Source organism: Chiloscyllium punctatum, chromosome 7 (assembly GCF_047496795.1).
Source record: "Chiloscyllium punctatum isolate Juve2018m chromosome 7, sChiPun1.3, whole genome shotgun sequence".
Lineage (NCBI taxonomy): Eukaryota > Metazoa > Chordata > Chondrichthyes > Orectolobiformes > Hemiscylliidae > Chiloscyllium > Chiloscyllium punctatum.
The window spans coordinates 73,957,516-73,979,990 of NC_092745.1; the positions used below are offsets into that span (position 1 = coordinate 73,957,516).

At 38.6% G+C, this 22,475-nt stretch overlaps 1 protein-coding gene across 2 annotated transcripts in view; it reads left to right on the forward strand.

The window, feature by feature from the left end:
• efcab7 (EF-hand calcium binding domain 7) overlaps positions 1 to 22,475 on the forward strand; it is a 92,927-nt gene that overhangs the window by 31,436 nt on the left and 39,016 nt on the right. For both annotated transcript variants that reach the window (XM_072574041.1, XM_072574042.1), the window contains exons 5-6: positions 4,179 to 4,371; positions 13,311 to 13,435. In XM_072574041.1, coding sequence (XP_072430142.1) covers positions 4,179 to 4,371; positions 13,311 to 13,435 — 318 coding nt within the window. The remainder of the gene's footprint in view (positions 1 to 4,178; positions 4,372 to 13,310; positions 13,436 to 22,475) is intronic.

The window sequence follows — 22,475 nt, forward strand, 5'->3', positions numbered from 1 at the left end:
AAGGTCTAGCAGCATCTAGGAGATAAATAAGAGTCATACTGGATTTAAACCATTAACTCTGTTTCTGTCTCCACAGATACTGTCAGACCTCTTGAATTTTTCCAGCACATTCTGTTTTTATTTAAGGTTTATACACAAGATTTGATAGATGTGAGAAAGCTACAAGTATAAATCAATTACAACTTAATGTTTTCAGCTACTTTTGCAGACTTATATTTTCTATGGTATTATATTTGCATATTTTGCTTTATCAGAATGTACAGTAACATACATTGAGTCTTTTAGTCAAGCTGTGTTTACTGATATTGTAGAGCTAAATTTACTGCACATTGGTTGCTAAATTTACTGATGACATAAAGATAGTTGGAAAGTAGGTTGTCAGCATAGCATCATGAAGCTCCCGAGAGAAATAGATGGATAGAGTGAGTATGCAAAGATCTGGCAAATAGAACATAATGTGGGAAAATGTAAAATTGTCCCTTTTGGCAGGAAAAGTAATTATGTTATCTGAATGGGAGAAATTCCAAAGGCAAAAGTGAGGACTGCAGATGCTGGAAACCAGAGTTTAGGTCAGAGTGGTGCTGGAAAAACACAGCAGGTTAGGCAGCATCCAAGGAGCAGGAAAATCGACGTTTCGGGCAAAAGCCCTTCATCAGGAATGAGAAATTCCAAAGCCCCGAGAAGCAGAGGGATCTGGGTATCCTAAAACATGAATCATAAAAGATTAGTATGCAGGTACAGCAAGTAATGTGGAAAGCCCATACAGCAGTATAATTGATTGTATGGGAAATGTAATACAAATTGAGTAGGTTATGCTTCAGTTATACACCGCATTTGTCAGACCATGCCTCGGGTATTATGTACAATATTAAACTCCTTAGTTTCGGAAGGATGTAAATGGGTTGGAAGGAGTTCAGAGAAGGTTACCTGGAATTGGTACTATTCTCTTTTGAAGAAAGATTAGACAGATACGCTTGTTTCCACTGGAGCTTAGGAGAATTAACAGAAGACTTGACTGAAATATATCAGATCCTAAGGGTTTTGACATGGTGAATGTGTAAAGGATGTGCCCAGTTGTGGGAGAATCTAGAAGTTGGTATCACTACTTAGAATTTCGGAGTCACCCATTTAAAACAGAGATAAAGGCTGCAGGATGCCACTGAATTTCTAATGTATTCCAGATAAAGCCATCCTGTTAATGTCAGAGCATCTCTCCTTTAAGCCCAAGGACTGTTCAGTAATGCATGCTATACTCCCTAATTAGAGTGGTGACAGTACAGTAGTAGTATATAGAGTGGTGACAGTAACGACATGATGACATTTCTGCTTGTGAAGGAAGGCAGAACTATCTGAAGCTGGTGTTTCCTTACAGAGAGTAGTAATGTCAATCGCAGTCCATTTTACTTTAGTTGTCCATTGCGTTGGTGTGGTTTCCACTTTAAAAATTCACTCCCTTCACAAGAGGTGCAAGGTGCTAATAGTATGTATGAGCTAATAGCTGCATTGCAACAATTCATCGTAACTCTTTCAACAGTACATCTAAACTCTGAACAGCAAGCAGATGCATGGGACAGCCATCACCTGCAAGCTCTTCTTTCACTGTCTCTGAATCAAAATCCTTGAATTCCCTCATTAACAGTACTGTGGCTGTACCTATATCATTTGGACTACAGTAATTCAAGAAGGTGACATACTCTACCTTTTGAGGCCAATTAGGGATGGACAATAACCCTACCAACAACGTCAATAAATCATGAACAAATGTAAAAATTGGGGAATCTCAATTCTTCAGATTTTTAATCATTGGAGATTATTAAATAATATAACTTTTTAACATTGTCTATCTCTTTCTCTCATTCTTCCCATTTCTTTATTTTATTTTCATGAGCTGCTTGACATTAAATTTTAGCTTACTGGATTCTAACTTAGAATTCTCCTACCGGCTGTTACCTTCTGTCTACCTTAGTAACATTTCTTCAATCTGATTGCTCAAATGTATACACAGTTATTTGTCCTGTTCATGCAGGCACTAGATCCTCTTTAGAGGGTGCTATGCTGTTTTGGATTTCTAATCACTGCAAGTTCCAATGGAAAACTTCATAAGACATCTTTAGGCAAGTGTAAGTGCAGTCACTGGCTTGCATCAGTAGTTTACTACTGCATGCAAAATCTGGACCATTATATCCAGTCAATTACAGCAGTGAGGGAGAATGTTTGCTCTATTCAGGCCATGTTGGCATTTATCCTTGACCCCAGCATTACAGTGGAACCTCGAATGGATATAGACAAGTTGTTGTAATGCGTGGTCAAATACAGAATAGTGCAAAGTGAGTTTGGTAGAAAGAACACACAGAGTCAATGCAGAATAAAAGCATACATTTATAGAGTACAGGAGCAGAAGGGCCTAGTTGTAGATATGCATTAGTTGTTGCAGATGGCCGGATAGGTTGAGGGCGTGGTTAATAAAGCGTACAATCATCTAACCTTTAATAAAAGCGTCATAGGATTTAAAAGAAAGAAAATTAAAGCAACATGCTGCACTGGAATTCTGAAATGAAACATTTAAAAAATGAAGAGTCACATCAGACTCAAAACATTAACTCTGTTTATCTACAGTTGCTGCCAGACCTGCAAAGCTCCTGCAGTATTTTCTATTTTTATTTTAGGTAATGTTGAACCTGTATAAAATTCAGGCTTGACATTAATTGAAACATTTTATCCAATTTTGGTGGCACACCTTGGGAAAGGTATGAAAGTTTCAGACAGAGTGCAGAAACAATTCATGTGAATGGTGTCGGATGCAGAACGTCACTGTTTTCTTTGCAAAGATGAAGGTTAAAAGGAGATTTGATAGAGGTATTCACAATTAGGATGGTCTGGACAGAGTAGATAGGGAAAAAATATTTCCATTTCTGAAAGGATCAAGAATGGGAGAACACAAATTTAGAGCACTGGCAAAAGAAGGAACTGAGACATGAGGAGAAACTTTACTTAGTAGCAAGAAGTTAAGGTCTGCAGTGTACTGCCTAATAATATGAAGAGGCAAGTTAAATGGAGTCATTCAAGAAAAGAGTTAGACTATTATATGAAAACAACCATGTGGCAACTTACAAAAGTGAGGAAATGGCACTAGGTGCATTGCCCTTTTGGACAGCCAGTGAAGTCACAATGGACCAAATGCTCTAATCCTGCACCCTGACAATTCTGTAATTCAGTGAATCTTCCTCCACCACTTTCTCAGCCATGCATTGCAGATCATAAGCATTTTATAACAATGTCTCCTATGGTCCTTTTGACATTCACCTCAGAGTTATAGAAAATAGGATCAGGATTAGGCCATTTGGTCCATCATACCTGTTCTGCCATTCAGTATGACCATGGCTGATTATTCTGTTCCCATTTTCTCCTCATATATTTTGATCCCTTTAGCCCAAAGATCTATATCAAACTCTGTGAACAAATTCAGTGTTTTGGCCTCAACCATTTTCTGTGGCAAGAGAATTCCATGGGCTCACTACTTTCTCTGTGAGGAAATTTCTCCTCATTCTCAGTCCTACATGGCCTACTCCATTTCCTGAAACTGTGACCTTAAATTAGTATCCTATGGTTCTTGACCCTTTTACCAATGAGAACAATTACTTGGGATTTACTCTGTCCTCATTCAGCATGATTTTGAACACCTCTATGACATCTCTTCTGAACCTTCCCTTCTCTCAGGAGAAAAGCCCAGCTTCTCCCGTGTATCCACATGTAACTGAATTCGGTCTTTCCTGAAATTATTCTTGTAAATATTTTCTGTACCCTCTGCAGTGTCTTGTCCTTCCTAATTTATGGTGCCCAGGTTTGGGCACGGTATTCAAGTTGAGGCACGTGCCAGTATTTTATAAAGATTTCCTGTTTTTTCCGGTGTTTATAATCTATGCTTCTTATTTGTGAAGCCCAGGATCCTTTATTAGCCATTTTCAATCTGCCCTGCTATACTCAAAAAATTGTCCACATACAGTACAAAAGCAATTCTTCCTAAAAGAAAAGAGATATTTCAGTATTTGTTTTTCATTTATTTAGGCTACTTTTCTGATTTATATTTCATTTAAAAGTAACTTGTTTTCTGGAATTGACATACTGATTTATCTATGTACAAAGAAAGTTACAAAGTAATGTACTTCTTCATTTCACAGTTTTGTAAATTATTCCTGGCAACAGTTGAAACAAGTCAGAAGACTGCAGTTGCAAGATTAGAGGCTATGACCAAAATGAAGCAACAACAGTTTGGAAGTTCGACAGTCGCTTCATTGGAACTTTGTTCCTCACCTTCATCAAAATCACTGCTGGCAACTTCTCAAAATCCTGAGACAGATTTAATCCCCAAAGGTAAATGTGAGCACAGTATTTGTCTGCATCATCAATCATATTTAGAAGAGAAATGATTTTTAAAATAATTTATCAGGATTATTTGTTAGTTTGATATTAGAATTTCACTACTTCATAATAAATTGTTTTTGTGATTACATTTTGATATTCTACAAACCCCACATAGGTATAGTATGTTTTTTACTTAATCTAAAAGAAATTAGAGTTTGTGTTTATGAAAGTATTGATTACTGTAATATGGAATTACTTTTATTGAGTAAGTCTGATTGAGTAGCCTTGCAGGAGGTCAAGTTTTGGAATAGGTGTTTGAAACGTTTTTCATCTTGGTAAGCCAAGATTACTTAAAAGGGTTCTTCCAAATATTGTGGTTGCATTCACATTTAAGTTCACAAGAATTTTGGGCACTTTGTGGACTGCCATGGAATTTGGGAGGTGTCTGAAAAATTGTGTGTGGGCAGTACCAATGTCTTTTTTTCAGTGGCAGATGGCAAAACAAGTGAGAATGGCATATAGTTCTCAAAAAAAGGGAAATAAAAAGTTTGAGGTTTTTTTCAGCTTATTTAATTGTGATTGAAACCTGCAGGTTGACTGAATTAACCAGCCATGAGACTGGGTACAGGAGGTCATTCAAGAAGTGTGAGTAAGAATAAATGTAGCGTTGCTAGGAGACAGTATAGCAACTGGAATTGATACTATTCTCTGCAGCAAGGAGCGCAAGTTTAGACGGTCCAGTGTCAGAGTTTGAGATCGTCGCTTCTGGGTTGGAGTAGAGCTTATGGAAAGGGGAGCATCTAGTGGTCATGGACCAGATTAGTATCCATCACACAAAGAGAACTAAAAAAGGCATTCTGCTGAAACAATATGCGAAGTTGAAAGTTGGGAGTTAAATTATAAAACAGAACCTCAAATGTAATAATTTTTGTGTTTCTAACTGAGCCACATGCAAATTGGCAGAGTATGAGGAAGATTAGAAATGTGACACAAAGACTGGTGTGGGAGAAGTTGGTTCTGGTTCATGGGGCACTGGCACCAGTACTCTACCATTTGAGCTGAAATCAACTAGAGCATGCTGGGAGTGCTGGTGTTCTTGCAAGACTCCCAACTAGGGAAGTAGAGAGGGCTTTCAACTAAATGAGGTGGGTGAGGGATCAAGTTTGGGTAAATGTAACAAATCAAGAGATGGATTCGAGGCAGAAAAGCAAAATAGTAATATGGTAAATAAAAGAATGACAGGAAGGGACTGAGAGAAAATAAACTAAGAATAAACTAGCAGTCAAGACTAGATGCTATGAAGATAACAAGGACAAGTGAAAGTAGAGGGTGTGTACCTGAATGTGAATAACAAAGTAAATGATTTGATAGAGGAATTTTGAAGCGAATAAATATGACTTGATAGCCAATTCAGACATATGGCTGCAGGATCACAAAGGTTATGCTCAGAATATATGACATTAAAGAAGAACGGAAAGCTACATAAAGGCAGAGGGGTATCACAGCTAATTAAACATGGTTTTAATGCAATAGTTGGAAATGATTTTGGTTCAGGATATTGGGATGTAGAATCAGTTCAGGTAGAAAGGAAGAACAGTGGGGGACAGAAGTTGCCAGTGGTAATAATCTACAGGTCTCTGAGTACTAATCATGATATAGCACCAAGTATATAAGAAGAAATATTGGAGCATGTTCTGGAGCCAACCAGAGAGCAGGATGTACTACAGTTGGTATTGTGTGCTGTGACATGATTAAGAAAGATCTCAGAGTAAAGGCCCCTCCAAGTATTAGTGATCCTAATATGATTGAATTTTATATCTAGTTTGAAAGATGAGTATTTTAAAATTAAGTAAATAAGTATGTGATTTTAGAACTCTGCTTGAAAAAGGGGTGGAGGTGGTCTCATTGAATATTTTTAAGGTGAAAGAAAATAGATTATTATTGGGCAAGAGAGTCCAAGGTTATCAAAGGTAGATGGGAACAAAGAATTTGAAACACATGTACATCAGTCATGAACTTATTGAATGGTGAGGCAGTGTTCAAGGTCAAATTGTCATACTTTTGCTCCTATTTTCAGATTTGTAAGTACAAGAAGCATTACAAGTTAACTTGTATACTGGACAGAGATAAGTTAGGATGTTCAATGACTCATGAATGCATATGAGGTATGCCAACTGTACAAACCCCAGCATTGAAGGAAGTTTCTAGATGCACATGACTTCGGACAAAAATAAAATTAGACACATTCAGAGTGCAAGGGGAAGATTACATCTTTGTAACAGATTACTTCTCTGGATTTCCCATTGTTCAACAACTTAACAATACAAGTACAACCATTGTTGACACAATAAGCATTATTTTCACTTTATTCAGCACACCAGAAAAGATAGTGTCTGATGATGGACCGCAATTCACTGGCAAACAATTTCAAGATGTGTACTGAGTGAGAGTGACACATATCATATCATCATACAGAACTGGCTCAGTGGTAGAAGATGTTGTGAAACTTGAAAGGGTTCAGATAAGATTTACAAGGATGTTGCCACGGTTGAAGGATTTGAGTTACGGGGAGAGGCTGAACAGGCTGGGGCTGTTTTGTCTGGAGCGTCGGAGGCTGAGGGGTGACCTTATAGAAGTTTACAAAATTATGAGGGGCATGGATAGAATAAATAGACAAAGTCTTTTCCCTGGGGTAGGGGAGTCCAGAACTAGAGGGCATAGCTTTAGGGTGAGGGGGAAAGATATAAAAGAGACCTAAGGAACGACTTTTTCATGCAGAGGGTGGTGAGTGTATGGAATGAGCTGCCAGAGAAAGTGATGGAGGCTGGTACAATTGCAACATTTAAAGGCATTTGGATGGGTATATGAATAAGAAGGGTTTGGAGGGATATGGGCTGGGTGCTGGCAGGTGGGGCTAGATTGGGTTGGGATAACAGGTCGGCATGGAGGGGTCTGTTACCATACTGTACATCTCTATGACTCTATGACTGTTCCTTTGCTGAAACATACTATCAAATTATTTATCATCTATTCTGTGGAACACTAATGGTGAAGAGATTACCTTCTGCAGCAGAACTTATGCTCAGAAGGCAAATGTTAGTTATTTTGCCCAGCAACCAATTATGTAACCATTCCAAATCATTGGACTTGCTTCTTCAAAGATAAGGGGTTTGTAAGAGATTCATCACCAGTGAGCAGGTAGAGAAAGACCAAAATTGTTCACTGGGCAGAGAATGCAAGTCAGAAATGCAAATATAAATACAAATATTTGGACAGCAGCACAAATTTCTAAACTATTACAGTCATTACTGATAAGCCATGAGACCTTGAGAAATAGTATCATAGAACAGACCATTTTCGCACTCAAGCCTGCTCCACTGTTCAACAAGATCATGGCTGATCCGACATTCCTCACATCTACTTTCCTGATTTTTTTCCCCTTAACACTTGATTCCTCTACTGATCAAGAATCTATCTCAGCCTTAAATATACCCAAGGACTCTGTCCCCAAAGCTATCTGTGGCAAGGAATTCCAAAGATTCAGTCCTCAGGGAAGAAATTCCTTCTCATCTCAGTTTTAAATTGGTACTCCTTTATTCTGAGATTACGCCCTCTGGTGCCGGAAGACTGGAGATTGGTTAACGTGGTGCCGCTATTTAAGAAAGGTGATAAGGAAAAGCCAGGGAACTATCGACCGGCGAGAACAAAGAACAAAGAAAATTTTACAGCCCAGGAACAGGCCCTTCGGCCCTCCAAGCTTGAGCTGATCCAAATGTACAGTCTAAACCTGTCAGTCAATTCCTAAGCATCTGTATCCCTCTACTCCCCACCTACTCATGCATTTATCCAGATGCATCTTAAATGAATCAACCGTGCCTACCTCTACCACCTCTGATGGCAACGCATTCCAAATGCTCACCACCCTCTGTGTGAAATACTTGCCGCGTGTATGCCTCTTAAACTTTCCACCTCTCACCTTGAAAGCGTGACCTCTTGTTTTTGAATCCTTCACCCTGGGAAAAAGCTGGTCTCTATCCACCGTGTCTATACCCTTCATGATTTTATAAACCTCAATCAGGTCTCCTCTCAATCTCCTAACCTACTCAACCTTTCTTCATAGCTAGCACCTTCCATACCAGGCAACATCCTCGTAAACCTTCTCTGCACCCTCTCCAAAGCGTCCACATCCTTTTGGTAATGTGGCGACCAGAACTGTACACAGTATTCTAAATGTGGCTGAACCGATGTCTTGTACAATGTTAACATGACTTGCCAGCTCATATACTCAATACCCCATCTAATGAAGCCAAGCATGCTATATGTCTTCTTGACCACTCTATTCATTTGTGCAGCAACCTTCAGGGTACAATGGACCTGCACTCCCACATCTCTCTGCCCATCAACTTTTCCCAAGGCTCTTCTGTACATTACCTCTCATTTGTCTGAACTGAAAGCCATCTGCCACTTTTCGCTCAACTCTCCAGTCTATCTATATCCTCCTGTATTCTCTGACAGTCCCTTATGCTTTCTGCTACTCCACCAATCTTCGTGTCATCTGCAAACTTGCTGATCATACCAACAGTGCCCTCTTCCAGATCATTTATGTATATTACAAACAGTGGCCCCAACACTGACCCCTGTGGAACACCACTGGTCACCTTTCTCCATTTCAAGAAACTCCATTCAACTACTACTTTGTTTTCTGTTGCTCAATCAGTTCTTTATCCACCTAGCTAGAACACCGTGCACACCATGTGACTTCACTTTCTCCATTAGACTACCATGGGGAACCTTACCAAACGCCTTACTAAAGTCCATGTATTTGACATCAACAGCCCTTCCTTCATCTATCAACTTGGTCACTTCCTCGAAGAACTCTATTAAGTTGGTAAGGCACGATCTCCCCAACACAAAACCATGTTGCCTATCACTGATAAACCCATTCTTTTCTAAATATAAATAGATCCTATCCCTCAGTACCTTCTCCAGCAACTTTCCCAACACTGACGTCAGGCTCACTGGTTGGTAGTTACCGGAATATCCCTGCTACCCTTCTTGTACAGGGGGACAACATGAGCAACCCTCCAGTCCTCTGGCACCTCACCTGTATTTAAGAATGCCATAAAGATATCTGTCAGGACCCCAGCTATTTCCTCTCTTGCCTCCCTCAGCAACCTGGGATAAATCCCATCAGGTCCTGGGGATTTGTCCACCTTAATAGCCTCTAGCCTACCCAACACATCTTCCCTACTTATGTCAACGTGATCCAGACTAATCAATCTTCTATCTCTAATCTCAACATTCATCATGTTCCTCTCCTCAGTGAACACTGATGTAAAGTAATCATTCAGAATCTCACCCATTCTCTCAGGTTTGACAAACAGTCTTCCTTCGTTATCCTTTAGTGGACCAATCCTTTCTCTAGTTACCCGCTTGCTTCTTATGTACGAATAAAATGCTTTGGGATTTTCCTTAATTCTGCTCGCTAAAGCTATTTCATGACCCCTTTTTGCCTACTTGATTCCTCATTTAAGACTTGTCTTATTCTTCCGATATTCTTCCAGGGCCCGTTCTGTTCTTAGCTAGATAGACCTTATGTATGCTTCCCTTTTCCTCTTGGCTCGTCATACAATTTCTCCTGTCATCCACGGTTCACGAATCTTGCTCTTCCTATTCTTTGCCTTCAACGGGCCATACCTATCCTGCACTGTCTTTAACCTATCTTTGAAAGCCTCCTACATCTCAAATGTGGACTTCCCCTCAAATAGTTGTGTCCAATCCATATTTCCGAGCTCCTGCCTAATTTTGATATAATTGGCCTTGGCCCTGTTTAGTACTGTTCCCTTAGGACCACTCTCTCCTTTATCTACGGGTATTCTAAAACTTACAGAATTGTGGTCACTGTTCCCAAAGAAATCCCCCACCGCAACTTCTACCACCTGTCCTGGCTCGTTCTCCAGTACCAGGTCCAATATGGCCTCTTCCCACATCAGACTATTGACATACTGCTCTAGAAAACTCTCCTGGACGCTTCTTACAAATTCTACCCCATCCAGACCTCTGATTTAAGTGTATCCCAGTCAATGTTGGGAAAATTAAAACCTCCCATCACCACTACCCTATTGCCTCTACATCTTTTCATAATCTGTTTACCTATTTGTTCTTCTACTTCACACACACTGTTGGGAGGCCTGTAATACAGCCCCAACAGTGTGACTTCACCCTTCTTGTTTCTTAGCTCCACCCATAATGCCTCACTACCCTGATGTTGTTGGAGGGAATTCTGAGGGGCAGGATGTGCATGTATTTGGAAAGGCAAGGACTGATTAGAACTTTGTCCATGGGAAATCATGTCTTACGACCTTGATTGAGTTTTTTGAAGAAGCAACAAAGAGGATTGGTGAGGAGCGATGGACGTGATTGATATGGACTTCAGTAAGGCATTCAACGTTCCCCACGGGAGAATAATTAGCAAGGTTAGATCTCGTGGAATATAGGCAGAACTGGCTGTTAGGATACAGAACTGGATCAAAGGTTGAAGACAGAGGTTGGTGGTGGAGAGTTGCTTTTCAGACTGGAGGCCTGTGACCAGTGGTGTGCCACAATGGTCAGTGCTGTGTCCACTACTTCTTGTATAAATATATAAATGATTTTGATGTGAACATAGGAGGTATAGTTACCCTCAAAGTGCAATGGGATCTTGATCAGATGGGCCAATGGGCTGACGAGTGGCAGATGGAGTTTAATTTAGGTAAATGGGTCATGCTGTATTTTGGAAAAACAAATCAGAACAGGATTTATACACTTAATAGTAACAACCTGGGGAGTATTGCTGAACAAAGAGACCTTGGAGTGTAGATTCATAGATCCTTGAACGTAGAGTAGATAGGATAGTGAAGAAGGCATTTGGTATGCTTTCCTCTATTGGTCAGAGCATTGAGTATAGGAGTTGGGAGGTCATGTTGCGGCTGTAAAAGGCATTGGTTAGACCACTTATGGAATATTGCGTGCAGTTCTGCTGTCTGTCCTATTGGAAGGATGTTGTGAAACTTGAAAGGGTTCAGAAAAGATGTACAAGGATGTTGCCAGGGTTGGAGGAATTAGGCTAAACAGAGAGGCTGTTTTCCCTAGAGCGTCAGAGGTGGAGGGTGACCTTACAGAGGTTTATGAAATCATGAGGGGTATGGTTAGGATAAATAGACGAGGTCTTTTCCCTTGGGTGGGGGAGTCTAGAAATGGAAGGCATAGGTTTAGGGTGAGAGGGGAAAGATATAAAAGAGACCTTAGGGGCAACTTGTTCATGCAGAGGGTGGTGCATGTATGGAATGAGCTGCCAGAGGAAGTGGTGGAGGATGGTACAATTGCAGCATTTAAAAGGCATCTGAATGGGTATATGAATATGAAGGGGTTAGAGGGATATGGGCCAAGTTCTGGCAAATGGGACTAGATTAGGTTAGGATATCTAGCTGACATAGATGAGTTAGACCGAAGGGTCTGTTTCCGTCCTGTACATCTCTATGACTGTATGGTCCTAGACTCTCCCATGAAGGGAACATTCTCTCAGCATTTACCCTATCAAGCTCCTTAAGAATCCTATGTGTTTCAATGAGATCACTTCTCATTCTTCTCTACTCCAATGAGTAGGGTCCCAACCTGTTTAGCCTTTGCTCAGACGACTATCTTTCTAGATTGGGGGTCATTCTAATGAACCCAGTGATCATGATGCTACATTGCAAAGGAACAGAAACCAGCTCAGACCAATGTACTTCAATTATGCACAAAGAGAGTGAGGGAGAAAATTCTGATGAGGATGATTGTGCAGTGATGTTGAGTTACAGCAACTAGTATGAAGATAATAAATTGGTCAATCATGAGAAACTGACAACAGCAGTTGGGTATACATTCATTACAGAAAAAAATGTCAAACCTACAAAGTATCAATTGTCAAACCTATGAAGCATCAATTGAAAATTCAGTTGTTAATCTTTCAACTAAAGATTGGCAGCAAATGTTGGTTCAGCCAGGAAGGTTCTCATCCCATGAATGAATTTGAAGCATAAACAACATTAAGGGCTTATTGCTAACCATGACCTGAAATGACCTTGGCAAACATATTGTGGTTCCAGTTGACCCTGGCATGGTGAGGGATCCTGCAGAGCTGCAGGTGCCTCCTCAGTCGTCATGTGTACTTGAAGGCTGGTGTCACTGGCAGAGAGGATGAGGACCTGCTGAGGTCTTGAGAGGAACCTCCAGGTAAAGAAGATAGCTGCTGTTCTGCTATTGCAAGGCACTTACTGAAATTGCCAAGGAGCTGGTGGAAACTCCAGACACAGTTTGCCACTGCTGCATTGAATTGCTGCAATAGGAGGTAGGATTCATACAATCTGACATCCACTAACTGCTGTTGTGATCCTGTTAGAGACTATTAGCATTGACAAGGATTCTGAAGAACTATTGATTAACTAACAGAACTGCACCACTTCATTTCACATTTTTAAATTGGTTTAACTAAAAACCAAACTTTACTATGTACCAAAACAAATTAATTGGAGCAAGCATCACTAACATATTAATATTGTTTATAAACACTTCAGCTGTAAACTTCCACTCATGGCCCATTCACCTAAAGTCTCAGCCTTTAATAATGTTTGATTGGGTGAATAGTAAGAAATGGCAGTTGAGTACAGATATAATAGGAAAGACGTCAGTTTCCACTTAGCTTTTTCTAATTGCCAGGATTTTTGTGAATGGATAATCTCTGTCCATGATTTAAAAAGTGGCAGCATATCTTGGGTCTGCTAGGTTAACATTATTATAAGTAGATTCTAGTTATCAGCTACTAACGAGATGTAGTCTGTGCCTTTTACCGTATTACAGGCTCTCTGATATTCCAACTGACCCGGATGTAAAACTGAAGGATTCTAACTATATGCATCACTTTATTCCAGTTGATAGCAGACTTCCATCAAGAATGTCATCTGCTCGAAGTCGCAGGGCCTCAATTTCTTCTACCATCACTATGGGACCGATCACTACAAAAGGTCTGAAATTAACTGAGCCCAAAGCAATGAAGGTAATTCACACAGTTTCTAATTTCAGTCTAGGAAGAAAATCCTTTCTTACTCGGTTGGAGAAGAAAAACCCCACAGTTAATAGAAATCTGAATAGAATAAAGAAAAGTAACATGCCAGAAGCAGAGGTTTAATCTGCTTCAGAAAAACGAAAGCTGACTGCTGTTTTGTGTGAAATCCATAATCAGAATGTCAGCGTTTTATGTCTTATTGATATCTCTAGCCACATGTGTGGGGTAAATTAAAACTTGCTCGCAAACATATGGTAATAATTAAGTATTGGCAAAGCAAGGAAGGGAATAAATTTAATTCAAACAGTTTTTAATCTTTTTATTCATTTATGATATGCAGTTATCATTAACAGAGCCAACATTTATTGCCTATTCCTAATTGCCATTGAGAAAGTTGCCTTCATGAACTGCATCAGTCCTAATGGTGGAGTTAGACTGCTCGGGAGGCACTTACAAAATTTTAACTCAGTGACAATGAACCAATGACAATATATTTTCAAGTCAGGATGGTGTGTGAATTCAAGGATAATTCTGTTGGTTATATTGCAGTACTGCTCTACTTTTTTTTTTCCTTGGCCAGAAAAGTTACTGAATGCAAAAATGTTATTTATCCACAGAGACCCTTGTATCCATACTCAAAGAAATAGGTCCAGATAATGAACAGAGTGAAATTTGCACCATTGGTCCAATTGACGAGAGTTCAGAAACAGTGCAGCAGCCCCAAAGGCATAGTTGACAATACACCTCAAACTATTGTAGCAACATTACTGTTTACTAGTCACTCCAGCATTGTACTTTTGCAGTCTACCCTCTGTGTATTCTTGTTGCAATCAATTTAAATAGACAAATAATAAATAATTAATGATTTCCCTTCTTACACTAGGTTTTGTGAAATCTGTAAATACTTATTTTTGAAATATAAGGTTTAAGTTACAACAGCAGTATTAAAGAAAAAAATGCTGGAAATCTAAAATGATGCACAACTCAATATCCTGGAAAGACAGCAGGACATTCAGTGGGCAGTATTTATTTATTAGCTTATCCCTACATGTGCCCTGAGGGCATTGAGCCTTGATACTACACAGTTTATTGACATCAGCTGATTTGGGGTATCTTGGTGAAGTGGCCATCTTCATGAGAAAACATAGATACTGATCTTGAGCAGACTGTTTGAGAGTAATAGGTATTGCTGCTGAGTCCATTCATTTTCATATCCCAATACCTATTTGATTATTGATTTGGCATCTAAATTTATAATATTGCCAAAACAGTTTTCTCCTTTATTCAGCTGTTACTTACCTGTGTCAGCACCTACACCCCCCTGCATCTGACTACTCTAAAGTAGTAACACATTTTTCAAATCAAATAGGTGTGGCTGACGGGGGCAGAATTTATTGCCCATTCTTAATTATCTTTGAGAAGATGGTGCTAAATAACCTTCAATTGCTGCTGTCCAAGTGGTGTGGGTAAACCCATGGTATTATTAAGAAAGGAGTTTGAAGGACTTTGATTCAGCAACAATGAAGGAATGGCAATGAAGTTCCATCTTAGAATTGAGGGGAACTTGCTGATCACATGATAACGAATTCAGAATTATCTCTTGTAATCATTTTCAACTGTTTGTGTGCTACAATCTTAGAGCAAGCTTCATATTCCATATTTGCTGTTCTGGTTGAAAAACTTTAACCACAAGCTATCCATTTCCAAATTGCTCCAGGTGAAATTGTGCAATGTGTAGTCTTTGAGTATGAGATCCTGAATAACTGAAGAAAGCTTGATAAAATGTGGGACCAGTTCTATGCCTTTAGTGTGATGTAATCCTGAGCCATATTTATATAACCCCAGGTTCAATGCATGTTCCATGCTGAGTTAGCTGATTTTATCCAAGGTGGTGATAACATGCTGCAGTTCTTGGTGAGGAACATGGCTAGCAAAACACAGTGGTAGGGGATAGGTGGTGTCAATTCAAGTGAGCATTAACACAAGTCAGCACATTTGAGAGGTGCAAAAATTGAGACATAAACATAATGGCAAAAAAATGAATCTGATTTAGGCATCGATGTATTATGCATGGCTCAGGCATCGTATAATGAAAGAATAGGGAAGTGATTTTATAGGTTGCTGGAATTTTCAACAAAATGGATTGGGAATGTACTAGATCTCTATTGCATTTGAGACAATTTACCAATAGATTGAATCTTTTAGGGAGCCTGATCCCCGATTGATTATAGCAGGTCAAGTTTTGGAGTTACAGGTTCTTTTTCTGTTTTGTTTCCATATTTTGATCTCTGGGATAAAAAAAACTACAGAAAAGCAATATTGACTACACATATTGCTTGCTTGTTTCAAAACTAGAATCACCCTCTTTCATTTTAGTTCCTAAGGGGTAAAGATAACATGATATTGACTTTGTAAAGTCAATATTTGTGTAGTGTTAATGTTGATTTTTTTCCCCTTCTTTTCTGTCCTTCCTTCATATCTCAATTTCTGTTAGATTTTCCTTTCAGCATTCAGTACAATAACAGCTGTAAATGTTCCAAAAGAAAATTGGAAAATGTTACTGTTCTGGTTGTGAATGGGAGCCTGGAGACCTTCTGTAAAAATTGTGCATTGATGATTCTAGTGCTGCAGCACAGAGAAATAACAGAGCCACATCTCACTTGACACCTCTTTCTCTTCCCTACAGTGCAACCCAAAAACACAAAGGCAGCATAAATATATGATGAAACAGAAAAGGTGTCATGGCTTCCTATATTAAATGTCTGAATGCAGAGTCTCATTGGGATCGTATTTCAAATTCTCTTTCCGAGTAATTATACCCCTTAGGCTCTTTTGTAGATAATTCTATCCCAGTAATAGCTTCTACCAAAAAAGACATCTGATGCGAGAAACACTCTGGTGTTGTTTTATTTTGAAATCTTGTTTTGTTTAAACAATATGGCAAAGTGTTGTAAATTATTGCAGTATATAGTTAAGCTTGTTAAAGAACTGCACACTAGTTTTATTTGCATCATCTGGTTAGTGAAACATTTTAGGAAATGGAAACCTGGACAATGGGAAGTAGACTGAAATATTCCTTTCTTGACTTCACTAATTATGTTATCAAATAACCACCACATCACAGTTTTTTGCAAATTAGTTACTGCTCACTCCTGTTCAGCAGAGATTGGGTAAAATAATAAAGCATTTAGTTGGTGGTTTTAGCTTCTGGTGGCAAATTCAAAATAAACAGTGGCACATTAACCTGGCGACAGTTTGATTTAAAAAAAAACTGAAACCACATTTAAAATCTGTGCACTCTTTTGCTCACTTGCAAACTGAACTTTGTGAATAATGTTGTGCCTAGAGCATTGCGATGTCATAATATATTACAGCCCAACCTCTGTCTGCTCTTTGTGATCTGTGGGTCTGTCTTGTTTTTAATCTTGAATTTTGTCTCAGATGTTGGAATTTTTAAAATAAGAAAGACGTTCATAATGTATTGATCTTACACGATATTATCTGTTTCAGCAGAGTTAAAACAGATTACATTTTACTTGTAAATTATGATGAAAGTAGTGTGGTGACTTCATCAATCACATTTCATTGCTGTTAACTGTGCAGAGGATATCAGATGGGTGATGCACTGTTACAGCAATTGTTTCTCAGGTGAGATTGCTGGCAGTATGTATGTTCGCGAAATAGACCGTTGGCCAGAATAACCTGTTGCTGATCAGATTTTTCCTTTTGTGATCTTCTTGTGGTTCCTTCATTGAAGATGTGGTTCTGTGTAAGATGAAGGCTTAAAGTAGTACTTGGCTAATTAAACCAAGGGCCTAGTTTCAATTCAGTGTTAACTGATCTCATCTGAGATGGTGCTTATTTTGGCCTCCATGCCTGTGAGCTAGAGTTGTAAACTTTACCATGGTTATTGTTATTTCTTATTATTCAGTGATCTTTACAGGAAAGTACATCAGATATTGCATAAGGGATTGATCTTATTAGCTGTCAAATTATTCTAGAGTAAATTAGTTTGCAACTAAGTAGGGGTGGCATGGTGGGTCAGTGGTTAGCACTGCTGCCTCACAGTACCAGGGTCCCAGGTCTGATTCCAACCTCAGGTGACTGTCTGTATGGAGCTTGCACATTCTCCCCGTGTCTGCGGGGTTTCCTCCGGGTGCTCCGGTTTCCTCCCACAATCCAAAGATGTGCAGGTAAGGTGAGTTGGCCATCCTAAATTGCCCGTAGTGTTAGGTGCATTAGTCAGAGGGAAACGGGTCTGAGTGGGTTACTCTTCGGAGGGTCGGTGTGCACTGGTTAGGCCGAAGGGCCTGTTTCCACACTGTAGGGAATCTAATGTAATCAAATGTTCTCTGTCTAAGTTATACATGAGGGATAACCATATGAATAAGATAGCTGAGATTCATTTGTGTCTGTGGATCTATACTGCAGTGTTTTAAAAAAAAGATCCATTCAGCCAGTAAAAACAGAGGCAATGGGAGATTTGTAAAAAAAATCATGGAATTGACTCTGTTCCACATTATCTATTGATTTGATTGTTTTTAAAACAGCAAGATTGATTAGATTCAAATGAGATGGGTATTAACAAAAGTGAAATAAATACAGGCAATAAACAAAAAACAGAGTTTAAGAATTGACCAGATTTTGTTTAAAAAGTATCTTATTATTGAATCAATGCAAAGTCAATGATTTAATAGCTAACATAACAGAATAAGTTCAGCAATTTGTTCACTGTTCAAATTATGCAAGTACTAAAGAAACAAAGTTTAAAATTAATAAAGAGGACACTGAAATATTTTCTGCCATTGAAATGTTACCAGGCCAATCCATTGAAGTTTACAGTTGCTTTTGACGTGAGTGGCTTGCTCAACCATTTCAGAGGGCAGTTGTGAATCAACCTCATTGCTGTGGATCTGGAGTTGCATGTGGGCTAGACTAGGTGAGAATGGCAAACTTCCTTCCCTAAAGGACATCAGTGAGCCAAATGGATGTTTCCAGTAATGGTTACACAGTCATCTGTAGATTTTTAATTGCAGATTTAAAAAATTGAATTCAAACTCCACCATCTGCTGTGACACAATTCAAATCCGGGTCCCCTAGAACATTAGCTGAGTTTCTGAATTAATAGTCTAGTGATAATACCACTAGGCTATTGCCTACCTTTTAATCACAGATATCAAAAAAGCACATGACATTTGGATGAAAGTGCGAAACATATAATAGCTAAATTTGATGACACAAAAATAAATATGGAAGTAAGTTGTGAAACGGGTGTAAAGAGTGCAAGGGCACATAGATAAGTGAGTGGGCAAAGATTTAGGAGATGGACTTTAATGTGGGTAAATGTAAACTAATTAACTTTGGCAGGAAGAACAACAAAGTAGCATATTATTTAAATGGAGCAAGATTGCAGCATTGATGTACAGATGGATCTAGGTGTCTTGGTTTATGAATCACAAATCGTTAGCATGCAGGTATGGCAAATGATTAGGAAGGCAAATGGAACGTTATTTATTACAAAGGAAATGCAATATAAAAGTAGCAGTGTTTTGCTACATTTGTAATTGGGCATTGGTGAGGCCACATTTGGAGTACTGTCTACAGTTTTTATTTCCATATTTAAGCAAGAATGTTGCATTAGAATCAGTGCTGAGAAGGTTCACTTGACTGATTTCTGGGACGGAAGGCTAGTTTTATGAGGCAAGGTTGGGCAAGCTGGGCCAGTGTCCATTGGACTTTAAAGGAAAGAGAGGCGATGTTATTGATACATGTAAGATCCTCAGGATCTAAGGCAGATTGGGTGCTAAAAGGATGTTTCCCCTTGTGGGAGAAACTAAAATTAATGGACGCAGTTAATATAAGAGGATGGAAATGAGAATTTTTATCTTTCAACAGGTCATAAGGCTGTGGAATTCTCTTCTCCACACACTGATGGAAGTAGGGTCATTGAATATTTTTAAGGCTGAGGTAAATCGATTCTTGATTAACAAAGATCAAAAGTGATTAGCAAAGATTATAGATACTTAACAAATTATCAAATTATCATGGGAATTTGAAGTTGAGGCAAGAATCATATCAGACATGATTGTTGGAGCATGCTCGAAAAGCCAAATAGCCAATTGTTGCTCCTAATGTTTTTTTTTGAGTCCTTGTGCGTGAGTCGGGAAGAAGAGGAGCATAACTTAAAGGAGGAGCATCATTCTACGTAACAAGCAAGCAAAAAGAAAACTGTGTTATGATTGACTGATTTTTAAAATAATACTGCATATGAGATTGTATTGTTGAATTTACGTGTAAAATAATTCTTGACAACCACAGAGAAATACAGCATTTATGATGAATTGTGTTAAAAATATCCTTCAGTGGATGCAATGTGTTGACTTTCCAATAGAAATCTGAGTGACTAGAGCGCCATCTGGTGAATTTTCAGAAACATACTGCTATCACAGAATCATGTAATTGTCACAACACAAGAGGAAGCCATTCAACCTATTGTAGGCATCATTTCTCCCAATGAGCAATTCACCTTCCACCTTCTCTGCTGAACCCTGTACATTTTACCTTTTCAGATAATACTCCAATGCCGTCTTGAATGCTTTCACTGAGCTTGTCTCCATCACATGTTCAGACAGCACATTCCAGATCTGAACCAGTCAATACATGAAGAAAAATTCTTCTCATGCTTCTATTTCTTCTTCTGTTTATTTCCTTAAAGCTGTGCCTTTCTTCTGAATCCATCCATGAGTGGAAAATTGCCTACTTACTATATCCTATTCTGTTCAGACCCCTCAAAATTTTGAACAGATCTATCAAATTGCCCCTCAATATCCTTCAATAGAAATAGTTCTGACTTCTTCAATCCATCTATGCATCTGAAGTTCCCATCCCTAGAAACATTCTCATGACTCCTTTCTGCACTGTACATCAAATGCTTTCACATCCTTGAAGCATGCCATCCAGGACTGCACACAATACTACAGTTGAGACCAAACCTGTTTTTTTGCTAATTTAATATGATTTCCTTGCTGTTGTATTCCAAGCTTCTACCAATAAAGTGAAAAGTATTGTATGGTTTTTGAATTGCTGTCTGAACCTGTCCTACTATTTTCAATAACTTATCCACATGTACATCCAAGTCCCTCTGCTCTTGCACTACTTTAGAATTTTATCCATACCTTATTCTCCTTATCAAAATGAATCACTTCACACTACTATGCCTTTCTCTTCAAATTGTCTGCCTGTTCCACCAACTAGTTTATATCCTTTTGAGGTTGAACCCTATCTTAATCAAAATTTTTGTATTATCTACAAATTTTAGAAGTTGTGGTCTGTACACCATGGTGTGTTCATTAATATATATCAGGAAAAACATGGGTCCCAATACCGATCCCTGATGAACTCCGTTACAAATTTTCCTCCAGTCTGACAAGTATCCATTATTCACTATTCTGTTTCCTGTCACTCAGCCAATTTCTTATCCATGTTGCTGCATCCATTTTATTCCAAGAGTGCAATGTCTGTTTGAACTAGGCATTTGTGAGACTCATACATACCATGTTTTACTGGGCTTCAAAACTGGAAATAGAATGATGTTACTATCAAACAAACACTTTATTTTAAGAGATGACTGCCAAATAATGCAGAGTGTATTTTCAATCATTTTGTTCCATTTAATTCCACAAGCAACCAAAGAATTCATAGAGCAAAGCTTTTAACATGCTTTTAAGTGCCAACTTCAGTTAGACTGCACAGTGTCCACATTGTGCTTCATTGGTTTCAGTCTTACATTAAATGTGTTAGCAAGGCAGCATCTGCATTATGAGCGGCTATTAACAGATTATTGAAAATACCTCTGCAGGGCCAAAAGAACAGATGGGAGGGAGCACATTGAGCTTTCCCAGCACTCTCATAAAAAACAATCCTAAAGGAAACAGATAAGGCTAGCATGATTTTATGCCATTATTTTACTGTTAAGTAAGTTGTTGTTTATTTCAAAAGAAAAACACAAGGTTAAGGAAAGTTACACTTGAGTATCACAAATAGACCAATATGGCCATTTTCTTTCTTTGATCCCTATTTCAGTGAGGTTGCTGCATGGAACAACCAGACAGACCAAGCATACTTTCAAATGGCTGGAGAGGGGAGACAGGCCTAGGGAATGCAAATATCACAACACTGTAAAATTGTTATTACCCAACTAAATTATGTTCCTTTTGTAAGATGTAGTTTCATTCTGAGAACAGGTTACCTCATGTACCACCACCACCACCCCACTCCCCTGTGCTGTTGCGCTAGCCAAGGAAATGTTTAAAAATAATAAAATACCAAAACTAGATGAATCAAAATATAATATTGTCACAAGAAAAAATACACCAAATGATGTATTGTTTCTGATTATTATTATTACTATAATATTTGTGAAAATATTTCTTAGCACCAATTAAACATTTGTAGCAAAAAACCTTTATGCCATTTATTGATTCTTTCTAACTTGCTTAACACAAGTCTTTGTTGTAGATTGATAGCACGCACTAACTATGACCATAAATTGCTTCCTCATAAACAATATGAGGTGACCATATAGTCTAGGATCTTTCTGAAGTTAGTATTGCAATTCCTGTACCTTCCAACTGCAAAACCAATGAAGCGTCTTGCTGCACCAGTGTATTTTGTTTACATAAGAGATTATTTAAGTTGTAAAATATTATCATTATATGAAATGCTAGAAAATAAATGCTGCATTCTAAATACTGTGCCTCTAACAGATTTAATCCCAGTGTTTTCTCCCCAAAAATACACATTATTCATAAAATACATAAAAATATATAATTAACAGTTCAAATTTGACATTACATAAAGTGTAATATAGTTCAAATTCTTCATATACTGTATGCCACAATCTGCAATGCCCTACCACATTTACAGGTCCCATTTACAATGTACAATTCATTTAAAAGAATAGCACCGGGGGGGTTTTACATAAATCCTGGCCCCCTATATATGAGGACAGCAGGGGTATAGACCGTGGCCT